We start from the raw sequence: 21,051 nt of genomic DNA, 5'->3' as shown, positions 1-21,051 counted from the left end.
AAGGAACTCACAGGGCAAACTCTTCCTGCTCGCTGATCACAGCAGGTCAACGTCCATTAACCTCACAAGCCCAAGTTTGACCATCACAGGATAAAATCCAGCCAAGATCACAAGGCTGTCCCAGTCACAGAAGGAGCTCCACCATTCCGAGAAGACACCAAGCGAGTCTCCTCGCGTCAGCTCATTGACTCTGCGACCCCCTTCGCCAGACTCTCCCCAAAGGGTCACTCTGACCCGCCGCTGTCCGTGCCGGCGGGGCGCTGGGGTGGGCAGCTGCCTCCAGCTGCATTCCCGTCCACCGGGTGCCACGTTCCACAGAACACGGCGACCCTGGCTCCCAGCTCCCCGCCGTCCCCGCGCTGCTGCTCTGCTTACTTCTGTCCTCGGCCGCGAAGCCGTTGTAGGTGTGCTCCACGAAGATGACGTCGTCCGTCTCGAACAGGGACTCCGGGGAGGAGTTGAAGTCGCTGTCGAGCCCCATGTCGGAGTCGGTGCTGCTGTCATCGCTGATCTTGATCACAGCCATGGGGTCACACACGCCCCTCGGAGCCTTGGCGCAGCGGCCCCGCTGCTTCCCTGCGAGGAGAGCGAGCGGCATCAGCGCAGAGTCCCCGGCCTCGCGCATCAGTGCAGAACAGCGAGTGCCAGCTCAGAAAGAGGAGAAACCACAAAACAGCTGAGATTGCCCCAAATGAAAGGCTGATCTCGGAAAGACAGAGCCTCTCGGGTGGGGAGCAGTTAGGAAGGGAGGGAGAGAAAGGGAGGGAGGGAGAGGAAGAGAAAGGAAGAGAGAGAAAGGAAGAACAAGGCATCTTTGTCAGGGCTGCAGCTGGTTGCACACGCCAGGATGAACACGCGGCCGGCTCTAAGCAGTGCCAACTCCTCAGGGAAAGGCCTCCGCAGGTGTCACTGCCTCCAGAGGAACGTGCAGGACACGGGATGGTGTCAGTGTGTCGGGACGCTGCTCACCTCCAGGCACTGTAAGACGTGCCCCTGCTACGTGAGAGGGTTCACCAGCCGGCTTGCACAGGCTGCTCAGCAGCCGGTCAGGACAACCTCCACGATCTGCCAGTGCTGCTGTCCCCTCTTCCCCCTTTCCCACATCCCACTGGAGGAGAAATCCCAAAACTCTTCTTACCTGCAGCCGCAGCCAAGAATTTGGCAGGGAAGTGATTTTTTTCCCCCAGGACACCTGCCATGCCATAAGTAAAGGGCAGGGGAGAAACTCCCCTGGGTGCAAGAGGGCTGCGGGCATGCGGGCAGCACTGCTGCGCAATCCGCCCTCCGGGGGCGTAAGGAAGGGCTGGGGGAGAGGGGCAGAGCTACCGGGCAAGTGGCGGAGGTGAGGACCTACGCTGTGGCAGGGAAGTGGGTTAGAGGGAGGAAAGGGTGAATGACCTAAAGCTGCCATCCTCCAGATGAGAGAGTGTGATGGGAGATGTGCGGGAGGGCAAACTGAAACGAGGGCAGAGCAGCAAAAAGCATGAAGTAGGGAAAAGGGAAAAAGGAAAAGAAAAAGCCGAGTGGCTGGGGTGAAGCAGCAAGGCAGGAGGTCAGATGCTGGGCAGTGGAGTGTGCTCTTACGTTTTCTTTTAATGCCAGTTCCTTTTTCTCTCTTTCTTTTGGTTGAAGGAAAGTGCTTCTGAATTAGTGATAGAAAGACGCCTCTGAAAGTAAGATGCAAAATTTATTCTAGCTACCAGGAACAGGAACATCTGCCGGTTATCATGTAGCAACGTATATTTGAGACAGCACCATATTTCATGAAAGAGGGGTAAATCCTGCACCACGACTACCTGCGCGTGACCGGCCAGCCGCCGGCACGGCACGGCACGGCACGGCACGGCACGGCTCGGACTGAGCGTGTTTCACCAAAGGGCTCTGTCGTGGGAGCGTGGGCTGTGCCGGCAGATCCTCAGCTGCGAGACGGGCGCGCTGAGGGATGCGACGCGCTCATGTGCCGGGAAAAACGCGCTCTGCCGTGACCTCCCTGCTGGTGGGAGCGGGGCCGTTCCAGGGAGACACGGCAACAAAAGCAGAGCAGACCCCGCGCTCTGCGCTGCCACGAGGGAAGCCAAAGTTGCAAGACCTTTATATAGCAACTAAGAGGGAGTTTTAAATGGGAAACACTATACTGGGAAGCTGTTACATCACTACTGAAAAATCCAGTACGTCCCAGTGTCCCAGCCGCTCTCCCCGCTCTGACGGCAGAGACCACAGCCAGGCTGTCCAACAGCTGTGCTCCAGCAAGTCCTCTGAGTAACGGCACGTGGGCCCACGAAACAGAGAAAAGTGACGAAACACGGATCCACAGTTGTTTCAGGTGAATGGAAAAAAAAAAAAAAATCAGAAGAGGTGGAAAACAAATGTTTCTGTGGGCTATTCTGCAAATAAAAGAGCAAATGCTTAAATGCTGATCATGTTGGGGGGGGGGATGAACCCCCAGTGCGATGAGAAAGCAGTGCTGAATGACCTCTGGTTGAAAAAAAACAACGAAAACGCTGAAAGCAACAGCTGAGAGGTATGGACAGGACAACTCCCCCGGGTGAGAAACAGGGAGCCTTGGGAAGCGGGGAGGGAGCCCTAAGAGCCGTGGTGCGAGGGGCTGCACCGCTCCCCGACGGGGCAGCGATCCCAGTTACACGGCCCCAGAAAGAGCCCTCTGTCCCGTGTGCTGGGGCGACCCTGGGCTCAAACTGCAAAAACTCGCTTGCAGGTCTGCAGCCCCCCCTGCCAGGAGACCCGACACTCGGGCCCCCGTCCCCCGCAAACAAAGGGCTGGGCTGGTATTCACCCACGAACAACCCGCTTATTTTTAACCCTGTTTCTCGGCATCGTTTAAACAACTGCTTCTTCCCAGCACACTCCCTTCAAGAAATCCCCTGACGTGCTGTAAAAGCAGGACGCCGCAGTCAGAGGCTCAGCAGATGCCAGGAAACACTCGGCTATCTGGCCAGTGCTGCTGAGCAAAGAGCTCTTGCCTCTGGAGCCGGGGACAGAGCTGAGCAGTGTGCACGATCGTTAACACACTCTTCCTCCTTTGGCAGCTGAGCAAGGCTCGGGGGGACCACGTAGTCCTCTACACTCAATTCCTCTGCATTCTGCGATGCAGAAGCCAATCCAAGAGACAAAATCAATCCGAGCAGTTGTCAGACTGGTCACTGAACTGGTATCTGAATTTCAGGAACGACTGGGGACAGCAGAGTGACACACACCAACACCCCCCCTCCATCCATAAGGCAGGAAAGCTTTGCCTAAACTGTGCCCGTGCTGTCTGTGGCATCTCACTGTTTTCACCTGCATCAAAAGCCACCTCAGGAGAGAACAGTAACAGCCCGGCCGCTGGCAGAAACGCAGCTCCACCTAACGTGCCATGTTTTCGTCACCCATTGTGCAGGAACAGCCACGTTCATGGGACAGGCCGGTACTTTGCAAGCTGCAGAAATGTGGGGGAGCACAAGCCTCGTTCTCTGCTGGGAGGGTAGCAGGAGTCCTGCTGCTGGCTCCACTCTGGGCACAACCAACTCGCCCTTCAGCGAGGAACAAAGGCAGCACCACCAGGACTCCGCAGAAGCCCGGCAATCGAATGACGTGTCCTGCCTCGTGTGCGTGCTGAAAGCCAACGCTGGCGGATCTCAGCTCCCTGGGCCACTCCAGCGATGCCCCCTCGCATCACCGTCCCAGCTCTGGCATTACCTGAGATTCTCTTGCTCATTTCTTCACTGCCAACAGCCCCCAGAGCCAAACCCACATCCGAGCTCACGTTTCTGGCTGTCCTACACCTGCCAATTCCTTTCAGTGTGGAGAGAGTCAGATCAGGCTGTTCATGTGAGTCTGGACCACCAGAAACCTCAAAAATCCAGGCTCTAGCTCAAAGCCACGCTGCAGAAACAGCGCCTCAGGGACCCAGCTAAGCGTTCTCTCCATTTGCAGCTTGCACAGGGCGAGGAGTTATGAAGCTGCACTTGGAGAACTGCAAGTGCTAAGTGGCCCCAGGGCAGGGCTTTCCCTCGCAGCCTCCCATGCATCCCCCCAGCAGAAAACCAGGGATTCTTAACTCACTCTGCAGCAGAGACAAAACAATTCAGATGCCCGTCGTTCTCATCCAGGACTTCTCTGGTGCGAGCCTCCCCGGTGGACTGCAAGCCGATGACGATACACTGCAGGGAACAAAAGGGACGGCACGGCAAGGCGTCAGGGAGGGCGGAACGCGGCCGGGGAAAGGCAAACAGCCACAGACTCAAGAGATTGTACCTCAGTCCCAGGTACGTTTCCCTTGGACCCTGTCCCGGACACGTGTTGGGCCTGTAGCAGAGCTCCTGATCAAGAACCACCTCTCAAACGTTTCAGCATCCCCAACTGTACCTCTGCTCACACCGCAGAGAGGACGACTGATGATGGAAGCTAACCGACTTTGCTAGGTAGTTTCTGCCTAAAATTTCTAAGTTGCATCCAGATGGATGAAAGGATAGAGCTGTGCTCGAGATGAAGGATCTGCTCCTTTTTCTAGCTTGAACACCACCCAAAATACTCTTTGGGATCAGCTTGTCCACATCCACCACAAATGAGCAGTGGGTAACGCCGGTAATGCCTCGGAAGACGAGGCCACACCAACCCCCCAGTATCATTTACTGTGAATGTTGTCAGAAACGTGGACGCTGCGCTTTATTCTGGTTAATCTGGAGAGAAATTCAGCCTTAAAGAGGTTTGAAATGGCTTATAATTAACTCCTTTTGGTTGCAGACTACAAAAAATTCACTTGTAACGCGAGACCGGTGGCTGCTGCCGCTGCAGCGGTACCGCACCTTGTCCTTGGCCAGCTCCTCCCTGGCAAGCTCGACGAGCCGCCGGACCTTGGCAGCAATGCAGAGGTACTTGAAGAAGCGCTGGTGAGCTGACCAGAACTGACCCCACAGCGACTTGCGAGACTCCAGGCCGATCCAGTCGGCTGCCTGCTGGAACACCATCAGGGCTTCTGCCCACTGTAGACGATACCGAGAAAGGCTGAGTCAATATCTTGGTTTTCTTTTCCATTACTGCTGTGCAGCAGGTTTTTAGAACAGTCTGGGGTTTGATAATCTGATTTAACATCAGTATTTATGGTGCTGTGTTAGGCTGAACGAACAGCCTGGTCATTCTCTCCTCCCTGTGCTACCAGGATGTTCCAAGCTCCGGTCTGCAAATACGGAACTTGAAAATAGAAGCAAAAACCGTAAGATAATTTTCTACGTAACTGAGCATGTGCCCCCCTTTTCTTTCTTATATACAAAGTCTGTGGTCATGGCCACGTTTAGGGTCCTCAAACCCTCCCACATAACCAGTGGCCGTGCCCAAGGTGCAATTAAACATCGGTGTCCCCCCTGCAGTGGGACCAGCTCACCAACTTCGCTGCCTTGTCGTAGACAATCTTGTACTGCTGATCCAGCGGGATCTCCTCGATTCTGAAGGTCACTCCAGTGAAACTGAGCTGCCTGGCAATGTACATTCCACTGACCTTCATGTCCATTGCCACGATCTCCATTGCACCGACTCCCCTGGGAGAGGAAGACAACTGTGAAACCCCTTCCTCTGCTACAGGGCAGCACCAGGTAGGTGCCTCTGCAGAACCACCGTGTCTCCTGGCTCAAGCTGTCCTCAGACACTGTCCTCAGGCATTGCACCCATTTCCCAAACACAGGCTGCCACAAAACATAAGCCACACGAAAAGGGACACTGGACACGACTTACCTCTTTTCAATTGCATGCAGGAACTCATCGAAGGCTCTGAAAGGGGTGCCCTCCCCCAGATCCCCAGGCGGCTCATGTAAATCATGTTTTTTGGCTCCGAGGCACCTGTTTGAACAAAAGTCACTGTCAGCAAAACCACAGAAGTTGCGAATAGTTTTGACTTGAGTACAGTGAACTCTTTAGAGGACAGTCATTTGCCATCATGCCTCAGGAGACCCAAGGACCTTTCCAAACATTGCCCTCCATACACTAAGTGGGTAAGCATCATCATACAACTGAACAGCTGGCCAGGAATGAGTTAAACTGGAAAAAAATTAGTCTGACTTGCCAAAAAGTCACGAGTAACAGGCAGTGATGGGGCTCGGAGCAGATCTTAGCACCTCAGGCTCCCCTCTAGCATTACAGTACCATCCACTTCTTGCACGAACGTGTACTCTCGGTGTAGGTGCTCACATCTCAAGGGCATCCTTCAGATCACAGAGGTAATGGGCAACTGTTCACATGTGACACCCACACAACGCCGGGAGAAGCTCACCTGTGGCACTGGCATAAACAACCCTCGCTCGAGGCAGTTTGTTCTGAAGGTCCAGCACTGCTTTGCCCATTTTAGTAGAGCTGGCGTTTTTGGCTTTGTGGCATTCGTCAAACACAATCTGGAGGGGAACGTCAGTTAAGGAGAAAGGATCTATTTTCATCACGAGGATGGAGCAGACAGCCTCTTCCAACCAACTAAACAACCGGTCCCAGTATCAACAGGACTGACTCATTCCCCACGCTGCAGGAAATCTGTTGGTTTTGCCTAATCCTCTGCTCCCCAGAGCCCGAAGCCGTTTCCCCCTCCCTCTCCCTTCACTTCCAAGGTGTGTCTTGTCTTCTAACACAGAGGGAGAAGAACACTGAAAAGTTAATCCCAGCTGCATTCTTCCTTTCCTCCCATGAAGACTGCAGCCTTCAGAGGAGGAGCGGAGTGGAGCGTGGGGGGATGCATGTGCTTATAGCATTTAAATATCTACCGCAGGCACCGGGCTGCTTGGCACAGCTGCTCCCAGTGACTTCAGGTGGCCCCAAGCCCTTTGTTCCTCGTGGAGCACAATCCCAGGCGTGCAATTCTTCTCTCTCACCAAATTTGGTTTGTGGTTTTTTTTTAAAAGGATACAACTCCATCAAAATTTTCCCTGCACCAGTCCAAAATTTGTTTTAAGCGCGTCCTGTGCTGCCCGCCCGCCTGGCTTTCACCGATCAGCGCAGAGTAAGTGGCAAAGAGGACTCCTTCTGAGGTAGCTGTGTCACCGTATTTAATCTGCAGGAAAAGGAAGAACAAGAGCACACACGCTCGTGACGCTGGTCCCCAGTATGCTGCGCCCATCCTTTGCCCACAATCAATACCTCCGGTTGCGCCGTGACCGTGCAGGACACGTGCTCCAAGAACAAAACCCAATCCGAGGCAGGACAGGCAAAAGACTGTTGGTAGCCAACGTCTTCAGCACTTCTACTTGGCACTGAGACACGGCGATGACAGGGACCTTACATGTCTGCATAAGCTCCACTAGCCAATGTGTCAGCATATCTGGATGGACACCGTGAAACGTGGAGACCACGCTACGACTTCAATTTTGTGGCCAAGTGAAGTCGCTTCATTTTTTTAAGCAACAGTTTAGAATGTTCAATTGTTTTGAACCCTCCCATCCGTTTTAATCAGTTCTAGAAAATAATTTTCTCTTTGACCAGGAGAGAATGCTGCCCGTCTTACCATCATGGGTCCCATCTGTAATGAAATAAAAGGTAGGGGAAAAAAAAAATCACGGTCCCAAACTGAAGAAAGTTCCATTTAAAGCCTTTTTGATCTGAAAACAAACATCCCTTTCTGTCTCTTAATGGAGTGCATTCAGAAGTGTCAAGCACATGTGGTTTCCATTGACTTCGTAAGAGCTGGTTGTTCAATACCATTAAAAACCAGCAGAGAGTGTTTCAGTGAACTGGCAGATGCAATCCTGGGCAAGGCCAATGCACGAGAGACCAAAGCACAGGCTACAAAGAACCCTGTGAATAACCACTACACAACTGCTGGTCGTTTCTTTTGAGAAATACTTCATCCTCATCACCGAATAACCGGAAAAAAGTCTGAAAACTCTCTGATCCGCTCAGCGGGAGGGGAACTGCCCACGTGCTCAGCCACGGCACTGCGCACCTGCGGCCCCCTGCCAGGCACCAATCTGTGCGGTTGCATGTTCCCTACTCGCACGCTCCGAAAAACCAGCACTGGGAAACGTCAGCCCAGGAGAGCAGAGCCCCATCTAACAGGAGCTGTTCCCTCTGCAGGATTCTTCAGGAACAGCAAAACAAAAGGTTCAAGTCTCGCTGTCTTTGCACTTGCCTGGAGACACCTCTGGCTCCCCGCAGGAAACAGCTCCGAGCTCACCGTGCAGCTCCGCAGAGCGTGTAAAAATAGCGCCAGTGCCGGGTGGGATCGGCGCGCCGAGGGAAGGGAACAGCCAAGGGAAGGGAATGGCATGCGGCTCGCTGCTGCGACTGCCCGTGCCCAGCCACGCGCGGGCAGAGGCGGCCGCTGCCGCAGGTTGGTTTTCCAGAACACCGACACAACTTCTCTCCCTACCTTATTCAGAGCATGCACAGGGATGTGGGAGGCTTCAATGTCCTTCAGGTCTCTCTCAGCATCATACTTGAGATCATTGGAGACGCTGAACCTGCAAAGCAAGACGTGGGTCTGGTTCTCTCCCAAGGAGACGGTCAGGGCACGCGCAGTGAGTAACAGCCGTGACTAAAGCAGCAGTAGGTGTGCAAAACCGTCGCGTTTCCAACTGCCCACGCACCTCGACGCGAGATCCTACAGCAGAGCCCAGTCTGCCACTTACAACGAGCTGCGTGCATCCTGCAACGAAAGCCCATTCTCTGGGGGCTTGAGCCTGCAGCCGGGGAGCCCACCAGTGCCCCTCCCAACACCCCTGCGCCGACTTCAAAGAGAGCGGGACGGGCTCGACACTGCTGCACGGAGCACACGATCTGCTCTTTCACAGTGAGTCATTCTCCAGCGCCGCTGCAGGAGAAATATTCCCACTTCACAGACAGCAAACAGGCACAAGGAGGTGGAAACGACCTACCCAAGGCCACAGCGTGAGTCAACTCTAAAGCCAACATCAGCACTAAGGAATTCCTTACTCCCAGATCCAAACTTACTCCAAGGTCTTACGGGAAAAGAAAAAAAAAAATTAAAAACCAACTTACCACAGAGCTTTTTTCCTCCCTTTAAGATAGTTTTCAAAGATGATGCCCGCAACTGTCCTGCCCTTTCCAACACCGGCACCGTCCCCAATGAGGAACCCAGCTCGCTGCCCATTGGGTAATAAAACTTCATGTTGCTGCAAAATCAAGAACAGAACTGGAAATTAAACCAGATTCGCCTTCGCTAACAGCTTTCATGTGAGCTTATAAGAGCACCACTTAACCCTTTCACATATTCCATAGATGTAAGTGTATCTCCCGCTCAGATAAACAATGGCAGGAACGGCCAAGTGTCCTGGCCAAGCTCACAAGTGGCACGTTTACAGAAGCGGCCCCCCAGGCCCCCAAAAGGTAAAGCACTCCCCTCTGCAACAGAAGTCAAGGGCTGTTGCCTCTTTGGTAAACAGACCCCACAGAAGTCCCCAGCTTCAAGTAATCCTTTCAAAAGGCATTTAAAATGCCATACGCCAATGCTTCCAAAGTCTTTTTCCCTGTTTTAAAACACACTTAAACATCTGTCCATACAAAAGGCAGTTTCTGGTGTAAGACATGCAAGCTGGGCAAGGTGGAGCCACAAACCTGGCAGGCGTAAATGATTGCTTCCAGCTGTAGTGCAGAGAGTGACCCTTTGTCGGCAACGGAGCGCGGCAGGGAAAGGCTGTAGGTGATGTCGGGCGGGGGGACGCTGGACAGAGTGCTCGTTTCAACCACGAGGTCAGGGTGGTGCTTCCCAATCTTGGCTAAATGACAACACAGAAAGCAGGTAGTCAAGATCTTCACCTCAGAGAGGACTGCAGACCTCTGTAACAGTCTGTTCCCTCTGCTCAGCAACAGAAGGGACCAGCCCGACCCCTGCTCTTCGTTCTTCTGTTCTGTTGAAATTCCAGACTGCCAGAAACAAGTCATGTCCCCAAAAAACAAGCCACAGAAAAGTGTTCTGTTAAGTTACTGTAGCACCAACAAAGGATCAGTACGCTGGCAAATTTATTGTACAAAATCACAAGCCTGGGATGTGCCACAGCAAACAACATATGCTACTTGCAGGAAAATAAGGGAGCAGTTAATTAGGTTGGCCCGCAGTGGAGTTAACAGAACTTCTCATACTCATACGATGGCAAAACACTCACACTTTGAAGGTATATATTCTGCATAGGTCTCCGTTTGCCCCAACTCTTCTGTTTCTTCCTCCTCACCTTCATCCTCCTCCTCTGCGGGAGCCTGAGACTGAAAAGAAACACAGCATTGGCCAAACGTTAATGTTCTCATCGAACTCTGGACACACGCAGTGCTACACGGCGCCAGAAACGACCACTCAACCCACCCCCACCCGAACTCACAAACCCTTCACGTACAACTGAGCTCGTTTACAGGCTGCAGCGACGCAGGGAAACCCACCTGCCAGAGCCCGCCGGGGGCCCAGCAAGTGCTGTAGGAGCTACTTCCAACGCTTAGTCCACAACGAAATAGGGAAAGATGTTTACACCACTTTTCAGATGGACTGTGGGTTAGCAGGAATTCTGCCCAGCCATGCTCCAACCCGGCCCAGATAAGGGACTTAGACCAGCTGTGAACTCAGCGTGGTACTCAGCAGCGTAAAGCAAAGTCATGCGATGCCAGGAGGAGCAGTCTCTGCAGCCTGTGCTGGTTCAGCCCTGAAGAAAGCCCAAATCGTTCTTTAACACAGCGAGGTTCCACCAAGGGAAATAAGAGACACTTCTGGGAAAGGGCAGTGACTTGTATCTGTCTGGTTTTCTTGTCTCTGAAGGGAAAACGGCGAGAACTGCTCCCCTCCGCGCTGCGACGTTACCAGGGGAAGGGCTGGTGTCCAACCCCATCGTTCTCACCTGGTAGCTTATGAGGAGCGGGGTGTTGGGGACAGCAGGAACGTGGTCGTTCGAACTGTTTAAGCCAGAGAACGATCTGTTGGGTGAGAAGAGCTGGAACAGAAAGGGGGCAGGTGAGAAAGCAGTCTTAACCCTCAGCCCTCCAACCCCAACCACTACGAAAACATGACAACAGTAAAGACACTTGTGCTCTGTACTCAGATCTGACACCCTGATGTTGTCAGTGGGCTTTAATACTTTCTGTCCGTGAATGAAAAGCCCTGGGGAATAATTCTGAAAACTAATAAATTTTGCAAATGCCATACGTGCCTTTGCCAACTGACCAAGGTAAATACATTCTTGCAAGAAGTGTGACCATTTCGTGCGTGTGCCCAGGCGTGACGGACGCCTGCAGGGACGCGTGTCCTCCCCCACCTGCGGGACGAGAGGCTTTCTGCCAAACCACTCAGCATTATGGTGGGTCATCCTGAAATGCCACGTTTTGCCTTTAAGCGTGAGCTCTCAGGCATCACCCACCTTTCACACAGCTCCCATTGGCACCCACAGATTGCCTGTGCCAACGTCGCCACTTTCAAAGGACTCTCACAACCAGCAGTCCCTGTCAAGACCTGATCAAAGTTTCTCATGGGAATACTGGATTTGCTCTGCACCGGAGCAGTGACATCAGTCGCTCTTTTCCCACGTGCTCCGAAGGGAGCTCTGTACAAAACTGCTCTGCTGTTCCTGACAAAACAGGTCCTTGTTAAAAGGAGCTGTGTAGATCCCCATTGCGGGATCGGGCATTTTATTCTGAACTGGTGAGTCCAACCGAGAGCTCTGGGTTGGATTTGCTAACGGAGAGAAACAGCATCACTCTGGGGACCAGAAGAGGAGACCGGAGTACAGGGGAGGAGATCCAAACAAGGGGGATGGGAGAGACTGAACAAAACCGCAACCAAAATCCACCACTGGGAAAGGACCGGGCGCTAAATCACAACACCGAGTCTTTACATCTTACAAACTGCCCTTGAGGCAAGGGTTTACTTAATGATTTTGCAATTTTAAGATTAAAACCACCGCCCCAAGTAATTAGAGAACTGCTCCAGAACACAACCCGTGGGTCAGCACCAACTGACAGCTGTCCCAAGCTTCAGGGCCACTGCTCTGCCTGAGACACCAAAGCCAGCACGCTCTGAGCTGCCTCGGTCTTGCAGAGACCAGGACTCCACTGGTGAGGACCCCCACTACGGAGACCAGCCACGAGGCCCAGGAGCTCAAACCACATCAAGACCCCCACCAACGGCGGGGTCAGGGCTGCCATACGGGCTGGTCACGTCTCTCCAGGTGCCAACTGCCGTGTCAGAGCTAACGATGGCTTTGGAGCATCCAGCCCACGGCACCGCAGCCAGCCAGGAGAGCTCCCCAGACACTCCGAGCTGGGACGGCACAATGGAGGAGATCCTTCGCCTGCCCCCACGCAAACAAAATGACACTGGAATTTCCCGACAGCGAGCGAGGTCAAGCCAGCAGCTCATGGCATCCAAAGCCACCAGCGACTCCAGAGGCAGCACTACTTCAAGTTTATAGCCTGCGAGGAGTGCCAGACTCACAGAGACCCGCTCTCCACCAGCAGAAGTGAAAGATGGGAAGTTCTTAAGCATAAACACGCGATTATTTCCTTTTTTCTAAATTAAAAAAAAAATAAAAAGAAGAAAGAAAAAAAACACCCTCCATTACTGGAAGCCTGAGTCAGAATTACCAGAAGGAAGCTGGACGGAAGAGCTATTTTCAGTGCCAACAAATCTGGAGAGCAGGTGAAACATCTCCACCTACAAATCTGAGCTCAGTATAGAAGTTCCTTCTTAGGCAAGAGAAAGGCTCAAATCTGCCGGAGTGGCAGGACACGCTTCTCCTGGTTCTAGCAGCAGAAAGCTACTGCAGGTCTGCTTTTGCATCGTGCAACCTTCCAGGCATAAATCCCTGCTATCCCAGTTCGGCAACGCGGCTTTGGCACACAGCGTTTCACCTCAGGTATTGCAAAGGCAGCGACAGAAACCTTCGTTGTTTGGAGCACTGACAAACTAACCACAGAGCCGAGAACATGCTGGGAGGGTCAGTCCCAGTGGGACCAGGAGCTACAGTGGGTGATGTATCACCTCGCCCCAGCCTGGACTTGTACAATTCCTTCCTTCCTCTACTCTCACTCACCTCTCGGTTTGATTTTCTCCTTCCTCTACGCTAAATAGCTAAAAACATTAACAGAAGAGGCACACACAGCATACACGACAACACTGGGATACGAGCAGGAGACAGACTCAGTAAAGCTGCTGACAACTGCACAAAGACTTGGTCTTATTCCATTTTTTTCCTCTTTTATGTTTTTTTTTTCCTCTTTTCTAGTTCCAACCCCCCCCATGGCAGGAGGGTTGGAACTAGATGATCTTTAAGGTCCCTTCCAACCCTAACCATTCTATGATTCTACGATTCTTTGCATTATTCTCCCTTTTGCCCCATCCTGCCATGACTTCCACGGGAAAAGAAAGTCACATCTGGCTGACAAGCCAAGTCCCCTCTGCACAAACTCATTCGCCTTGTATTGCGCTAGGAGAAAGGTGTTCTGATTTTTAAAAGAACGAACGACACCAGCAGCTCAGAAAATTCTAGCTACAGGCTCCGGAGGCAGAGCTTTGCTTCCCCAACCTGAAAAACATGTGAATTCGTGAGACGGTTGTGAGAAAACACAATGGATTACACAAACTATTTTTAAAAAGTATTTCACAACTTCTTTACGAATGAAGCAAGCGTGCTTCGCCTGCGAACTCCCGCAAACATTGAACAGCTCTTCCCTGCACGCCCATCCCTGCAACGACAAACAGCGCCAGCGTGTTACACGGCTCCTTTCCGTAGGGATCACAGCTCTCCGTGGGGCACGCGAGGGCAGCGCTGCACCCAGCGCCCCCTCCTCGGTCACAAACACCCCCCTGACGCCCCAGCACTCCGGGCAGGGTTCCCGGGGGAGCTCGCCATGCTCCGCGGCGCGGTCCCGCCGCGTGGCCCCGCTCCGATTTCGCTCTGTGGCCCTTTTGGTAGCCCCACGTCCCTGGCAAAGGCGGGGGAAAGCTAAAATACGGATCGAGACTTGTCCACACCGTACGTTCAAACTGCTGCACGAGCGAAGACCGTTCGTTTCTTTTTCTTTTCCAAGACGACACGGCCCACGGCCGCTCCTGTACCTGGCTCTGTCCATGGCTCTCACGCAGGACGCGTCCAGCCGCACGTCGGGAGATGTCGGAGCTGTTCCGAGATCGCTGTTTCCCCCGAGACTGGAACTGTCTCAGCAAATTAACCCCTGCCCTGACGGCACCGCGCGAGGCTGCCCGTCGCTCCCGGCTGAAGCCGAACGACTGGCTGTGCTGTATCCAGGGGGGTTGGGACTGGATTCCCCGGGGTTTCACACGGTGCAACGTGAATGGTGCCCAGTGTTGTACTACAGCTTAGTAACTGCTCTGGGCCAAAATTCCTGAAATTTTAAGGAAAATGATGGTGGTGTAATGCTGTGGGAAGGGACAGGGAAAGGTTATCTAAAGCGAAGTCTCCATCCTGTACTGAGTGTGACAGCAAGGAACCTTTTCTGCAGCACAGCCTTGAGATTTTGCAACAGATGCCTCGTTTGCCTCCTTTAACAACAACAAAAAAAGCACGTTTGACATTCAGGTATAAAACACTTGCCAATCATGAGTCGACCTGGCAATCCGTTTACCAAGTGTCCTGCGAGTTACCACCTCCCACGCAAAAATGAAACTGAAATCTCCTGACTGGGATGTACTTAACTGACACCTCGTCAGGAAACGTCAAACTCAGCAAAGAGAAAACGAAAAAAAAAAAAAATTACAACAAAAAAAACACCTCTGTAGTCAGAAAACATAGATAAGACAACAACGTTTGAGATTCTTTTCCAAAGGAAGTCGTTTATAAACGGAATTCCAAGGAGTTAATTGGCCTTATCCGAACCTCAGTGCTCCGCAGGACAGCAAGGGGCGAGGGAGGACGTGAAGAATCGCACGAAACGACACCGGAGTCGGCCGCTCTGCTCCGGTCAGACAAGTCAGTCTCACACTTCCATGACACATATTTGTTTCTCACTTGCATTCTTTACACTGGATTTAGAACAGCTTTTCCCATTAAGCTTCCTGCTGTCCGCACTTTTTTTGGCATTGGGTATCTCAGTCAGAGTTCACACGTTTGGCAGCGGGACACCAGAGAACTGCTTCTGCCGTGATCCGTCCCACACAAACCCAACAGCAACAGGGACTGGGAGCAATGAGGCACACGCCTTCTCTGTCGTGGGGGACGCATCTGTTTTCTGGCTTTTTTATCACCCCGTTCACAAGCCTGTGCTCTCTTCAGCCGTTTCTTTGCTTCAAGCAGTCGAGCTCTCTTCCCACCAACAGCCTCAGACTTCAGGTTCCAGCTGGTCGGAAGCCGCGAGGCTGCGTGTGGGCGGCCAGTGCGCGGCCCGTGAGCTCCAACACGGCCACCCCCGGGGAGGAGGGCAGGGGCAGCCTCTGCCTCCAGCTACAGACACGCCGGGGGCCAAGCGGACGCTGCGAAGGTCTATAAAGGTGATCAAATCTCAGAGATTTCAGCAGGAGGCCAGGTGTCTGATTTGAGGATCTGCGTGAACGGCCAAAGATCTCACAGAAAGTCTGAGGCAGACGGGAGCTTCACCTTCCCAAGTGCCAGGGTAGGACCCTCACCACCAAAGCACAGTCCTTCAGTGCCCACCCTGTCACTGTGCCACACAGCAGCAGCATTTCAAAGCAGAACTGCTGCCAAGACTCTTATTTCCAAGCTGTGACAGCCAGCGCTCATCATGGAAACGCAGTCAGACACACCACTAACTGCAAAATGCAGCCTCTAAACACAACAGAGCCTTAAAATACAGCAGTGACTAAAGCACTGGCACGCCAGACTGCCTCTGGGGCATCCACATTGAATGTTTTTCCCCCACAGTCTTCCTAAGAGAGGCACCTACAAAGGAAACTCCAGCACGGCTGAGCATTTACTGCGAGCGCTGAGATGCAGCAGATGTGTCCGATACTGGTTCCACCAACAACCATCACTGGTGGCTGCCCATAGTGACTGATACCAGTTGTGCAACAGTGAGTAACCAGTCCCAGCAGGTGAGAGGGAACAGATGGCAGAAGGCTGGTGAAAACGCACAGGACCACAAGCTGCTGTGGGACTGCCGGAAGATGACGAGCCCAGGAAAACCCAGAGATGTAAAAGCTTGCAGGGACTTGGACCCACGAAGCAAACACAAATGGTCAGTCTTAAGTTGAGACAGGGTTTGTTTTTCAGTCGCTGTTACTAAAATATTTGCCATGGAGAATAAACAAACGGTGGCAGCTGCTGCTGGGGACAGTCAATGATCTACATTGTGGTGTTTTTCCTTGAGCCCATCTCCTCAGCACTCCCGAGCTCCTGCCACAGGCCACTCTGGACCTGCTAAATATTTTAGGGATGCATCTTCCTCATGATGCACTTACCTGCCACAGCTGCCAGCAGAAGAGCTAGTGCCTGCACCACACTCTGAAAGAGTGCACATATCCCTTTGAGGATGTCCAGGGTCTCTCCTGCTTCCAGGAGACTAACGAATGTGTAATCACTTCACCCCCTCCCTCCCCAAGTGAAGTTGGGAATAGTGAAATGACATCATCATACTGCAACCTCATCCCTGTAGGGAATTAGGGTGAAAACACCTGAGGATGAAGCCCGAGATTATTTATTGTCTGAGGAGGATGGAAGCAGAGCAGCCCGTACCTCTACTTGGTTCTGCTGCGGTGTGCTTACATCCCATAGTGTTGGCACGTGGTTCAGACTGTCGGCAGACAGGAAGTCCTTAGGATCTGCAATGTCAGAGAGGGAATCCGCAGGGGACGAGAAGAGGGAGTTGTTGTTGGAGAGCTCATCGAGGTATGAAGAATCCTGAAACAGAGAAAGGACCACAGTTAGAGGAAGCAGGACGGGAAGACCAGAGAGCTCTTTCTCACACCTACTTATCCAGGAAGTTTTCATTTCTTGCTATTAAATGAGCAGCTCTGTCAATTTCTAAGTTTTGTGGAGCATGAAGTAACTTGTAAACGAGGACATGCTCTGAGCAGCTGTTTTAAAATCTCAGTTTCTTGAAAAAGGAAAATAGGAAATAGGAAAAACCATGACTGGACACATTCAAGACTAACTCAGACTGTGCACATCTCCACGTACAGGAGTGGAAGAGAGAGGAGCATTCACCAAGACATCAGTCACCTCAACTTGTATGTCATTAAAAAGCCTGCCGAGGGGCAGTCCTCAGCCCGACACCTGAAGGACTCGAGTGCTTCACTTATGCCCAAAAGCCCCCAGAGCACCAGATACACCCCACGATGACACGGCCGTTCACTGCGACGTAGAACACAGCAACACCCGGAGGCTTTGCAAAAAATCAGTCTCCTCATGCCAGGTTCTGCGCAAACGAGCCTGCCAGGAGCAGCGGGGAGGGAGCACCAGTGTCATCTGGATTTGCACCCAGAGAAACCTTGGTGAACCTACCAAGCCTTTTCCCAAAGGCATATCCCAGTCCAGACAAGAAGGGGATGTGCCTCAGTGACGAGCATCGGGCTCTGCCCTTGCTCTTTTTCCGGTGTCTCCGCTGAGATGGCTGGCAACTGTTTTATTTTGTGCCAGCCCAGCGGTGATGTTGGTTTGAGTCACACGGACTGTAGCTCAGAAAGAGCCTTCGATCCCCTCCCTACCATTAACCTCTTGCCTGGTTTTTCAAATTTCAATTTCAAATTCCATGTGGCAAGAACCGATAGCTGAAAAGCACTTCTTACTCTACGTCCTTAGCTCCAGCACCGATCACAGCACCATCCCCGACTCCATCACATCACCTGAGCTCTCCTTCCACATCAAATACCACTTCCAAACATTTTCAAAGCAGAAAAACTTTGTCTGCTCTTTACTGAAGAGCAACGCACTCCAAACCACCAAGCCCCAGCACACAGGTCCTGCAGGAGACATGCCTCTGTCCCAGAGGAACGTGCCAACAGACCAACAGGTCCTTCCCGGTGCCCCACAGGACGAATCAGTTCTGCGGTTCTTTGCGAGGGCCGGGTTTGCCAGCACGCAGCCAGCTCAAGCTCTGTGCCAGCCCCGATTACCGAACGAGTGCCACAATACCGCCGGGCGGCTGCCAAGAGGGCCGCAGTGTCTGATACGAGGAGAAATCGCTGTTCATTTCCAGTTAAGGGCCAGTTTCCTACTCCGAGGCAGAAAGGCAGCCAAAGATTTTCGAAAGTCACTTCGCCCTGCCTGACAGAAAATCCCCGACTCCCCCCAGCTGCTATCCAAAGTTCTGTTTCTGCAGTGTTTAAACCCACGGGGACACGTCCCCTTCACCTTCTTCCCGGACCCACTTTGTTTGGTGCCGGAGACCGTTGCTACTCCGAAGCCGTAGGTGCAGCGCCGGCAGCCGTGCGGGAGCACCGACGCGGTGACGGATGGCAGGCACGGTGTGCAAACTTCGTTTTCATCACAAACCAACCGGGGGGACCCAAAGGCTGAAGGAGAAAGGGCTGTTCGTCAGGCTGTGCCACCCGGGTGGCACCGCGGCGCGGGACACCCTCCTGCCGGCAGGCGGGTGCTCAAGCCGATGTGCGACCGCCGCTGCCAGCCCCGCAGCAGACGGGCAGCGCTTCCTGTGCAGCTCTTACTCTTGGTATTTCTGTGGCTATTTTAGGACTACCCAGAAACCAGGGCTTTTCAGGACCGAAATAGGCACCTAGTTTTATCAGCTCAGAATTACGTGATCTCTGGAAACGGGGCTCTGGTTCACGCTTGAGAGAGCTGGAAAACACTTTGGGCAAATGTGGCACTTCCCAGCCAGAGCAAGTGCCTTGTGCGCCCTGCAGCACCCTGCTGCCCACCTGCCACAGCACCCTGCTGCCCACCTCCCACAGCACCCTGCTGCCCACCTCCCACAGCACCCTGCTGCCCACCTCCCACAGCACCCTGCTGCCCACCTGAACTCCTGATCCAGAGCACTGGCCGGGCAGTGTGTGTGTGTGGGATTCAGGCTAACATTGTTCATGCTACTGAAATTTATTTTTTTTTCCATTAACTCCCACCTCCCAAGGTCTGTAGCTTCTCCCAACCTCCCAGTCCTCTGCAGAGACACTTGCCCATTGCCTCAAACCACTGTGCTGCTGAGACAAGCCACCATCTCCCCTCGCTGTCCGCTTCTTCCTCTGGACTTACGACCTCAAGAACAAGCGCTGCAGGAGTTCAACAGCCTCTGGACTGTCACCACCATCTGCGTTCCTGTGCTACCACACCTCTTCCGATGCAGCCAGGACACGGGTAAAGCAGAGAGCACCGACCTCTGCGCCTGCCGTGGCTTAGGCAGAGTTTAACAATCGTGCAGTACACGTAATCACGTAAATCTCTTTCATAGTACGACTGTTAGAAAACAGTTTAGATCAGTTTTGTAGCAACTCTTCTGGCCATTCCCAGGCAGAAAGGGGAGAGAGAGATGGACAGGCAGATGGGCTGCTCCTTCGCCCGTGTGCTCTGATGCATTGGACTTACACAGCAGCCAGAGGATCCGAAGCAGCTGGAAACTCCACTTGGGTTGTCTGACAGTCCAGATACTACACAGAGGATAAATACAGACTGATATCAAGAGGCTCATAAGAACTGCTTTAAAGAAGTTATTTTCAAAGCCCAGCACTAAAAGCAACAGCTATTGTCTTCTTTGAGCACTCACCACAACGCGATGACACAAACAGCTCCGGAGATGGATCTGGAACTACAACACTTCCACTCGAAACCCGGGACTTTGTCCACAGGCAACGACCAGCGGCCAGTTACGCAGCCGGTCCCGAGACGCGGACACGCTGCTTTTCACAGGCACCGGGGAGATCCTGAGTGCAAAGCTAAGGGAAGCAGCCCTGGGCTGGCCACCTCGCCCGGCTCACTCTGTGCTTGGGAGGGGACTGCTCCCAGCCAGCCCTCGGAGCCCAGCTCATGTGAGGAGGCACAGGAATAGTTCCTTCATAACAAGCGAGAGGAGACATCATCATCCTTGACACAAAATCTCAAAGATGAAAGGCTTTTATTATCATATGCACACTGAGGGGAGAAGGACGTCGTTCCTCGCTCAAGGACAGGCAGGGCTGGGAGGTACCAGGCGATGGGCAAAGGAAGAGCTGAACCGAGAGGCTGGAGCTGCATGGCCAACCCAGCTCTGCTTGGCCAGGGGATTTTGGGTTTTTTTTTTTTCATTATGAAGAACTTTGTTCCACCGACCGATTTCAGCATTTAACCGAGAGCGTTTCACTTGAGGGTTTCACCACCCAGGGACAGCGGCAGCAGCATCCCAAGGAGCTGGATGGTCTCAGATCCCCACCCAGTCTCAGCTACAGCAAGAGGCTTCTGTGCAGGTTTTATTCCTTTGCAAACACGACTGGCAGAAGGTGGTGCAGGAGGAACCGTCTGCAAGGGCACACGCATGGCACCGAGGCGGCCGCAGAGCGGCCATTGCACACCAGGGCACCAAAGAGAGGAAAGTGCCGGGCTGGAATGGCAACAGGATGTGTGGAAGTGCTGTAACACCACCCGAGGTACCCTGGCAAGCGTCCTCCACCCTCCTGACCCCGGCCCTTTCAACCCCCAGCGAAGGCTCCAGCCCCACCATCTCCACCACCGCTCCCTCTGCTCAGGGAACTGGACTGAAATGGTGAAGAGGAAATCAGCCTCCAAGCCAGAGGGAGGATAATATTAGACCTGGAAATTACTTCAGTGAGCCCGTCCTCTTGCAGCATTATGACATATTAGTCACAAACTCTCAGTCTCCCATTTGTTTTACCTAATTCCATTATCTACAGAGTACTAAAACCAGTAACGTGCTGGATCCCGCCCTAGGAGCTTACAGCCCAACCCCAGTAAATCAGACTGTCACTATAACTCATGGATGCACCAACACGCACCAGGACGGCGAACTCCTGGGTGCAGGGCTGGCTTGAAGTGCTCAGTCCCAGCCACTGCGTCTTCCCACTGCACGGACTCTTCCCAGTTTCTCCCGTTACAGAAGGACAGACGCGGAGACCCTGAAGTCTGCTGTGAAAACACGGTTCAGAACTAACTGCTCCAGTCAGAGATGAAGTTTGTAGAAGCCCGTTATGAAGCAGCGAAAGGGTGATGATCCCCTTCCAACAGGGTG

At 53.0% G+C, this 21,051-nt stretch overlaps 1 protein-coding gene across 1 annotated transcript in view; it reads right to left on the bottom strand.

The window, feature by feature from the left end:
• The window catches only part of SBNO2 (strawberry notch homolog 2), a 59,049-nt gene that overhangs the window by 8,017 nt on the left and 29,981 nt on the right, over window positions 1-21,051 (bottom strand). The window contains 15 exon segments of the mRNA XM_086627824.1: window positions 376-576; window positions 1,585-1,667; window positions 4,063-4,160; window positions 4,806-4,982; window positions 5,381-5,534; window positions 5,728-5,779; window positions 5,782-5,832; window positions 6,263-6,380; window positions 6,884-7,027; window positions 8,342-8,432; window positions 8,971-9,104; window positions 9,547-9,707; window positions 10,095-10,191; window positions 10,812-10,904; window positions 16,614-16,778. Of these exon segments, the coding sequence (XP_086483950.1) occupies window positions 376-576; window positions 1,585-1,667; window positions 4,063-4,160; window positions 4,806-4,982; window positions 5,381-5,534; window positions 5,728-5,779; window positions 5,782-5,832; window positions 6,263-6,380; window positions 6,884-7,027; window positions 8,342-8,432; window positions 8,971-9,104; window positions 9,547-9,707; window positions 10,095-10,191; window positions 10,812-10,904; window positions 16,614-16,778 (1,819 nt within the window).

This window comes from Tauraco erythrolophus, chromosome 28 (genome assembly GCF_009769465.1).
Source record: "Tauraco erythrolophus isolate bTauEry1 chromosome 28, bTauEry1.pri, whole genome shotgun sequence".
Classification (NCBI taxonomy): Eukaryota; Metazoa; Chordata; class Aves; order Musophagiformes; family Musophagidae; genus Tauraco; species Tauraco erythrolophus.
This window is presented reverse-complemented; position numbering and strand designations above follow the sequence as displayed.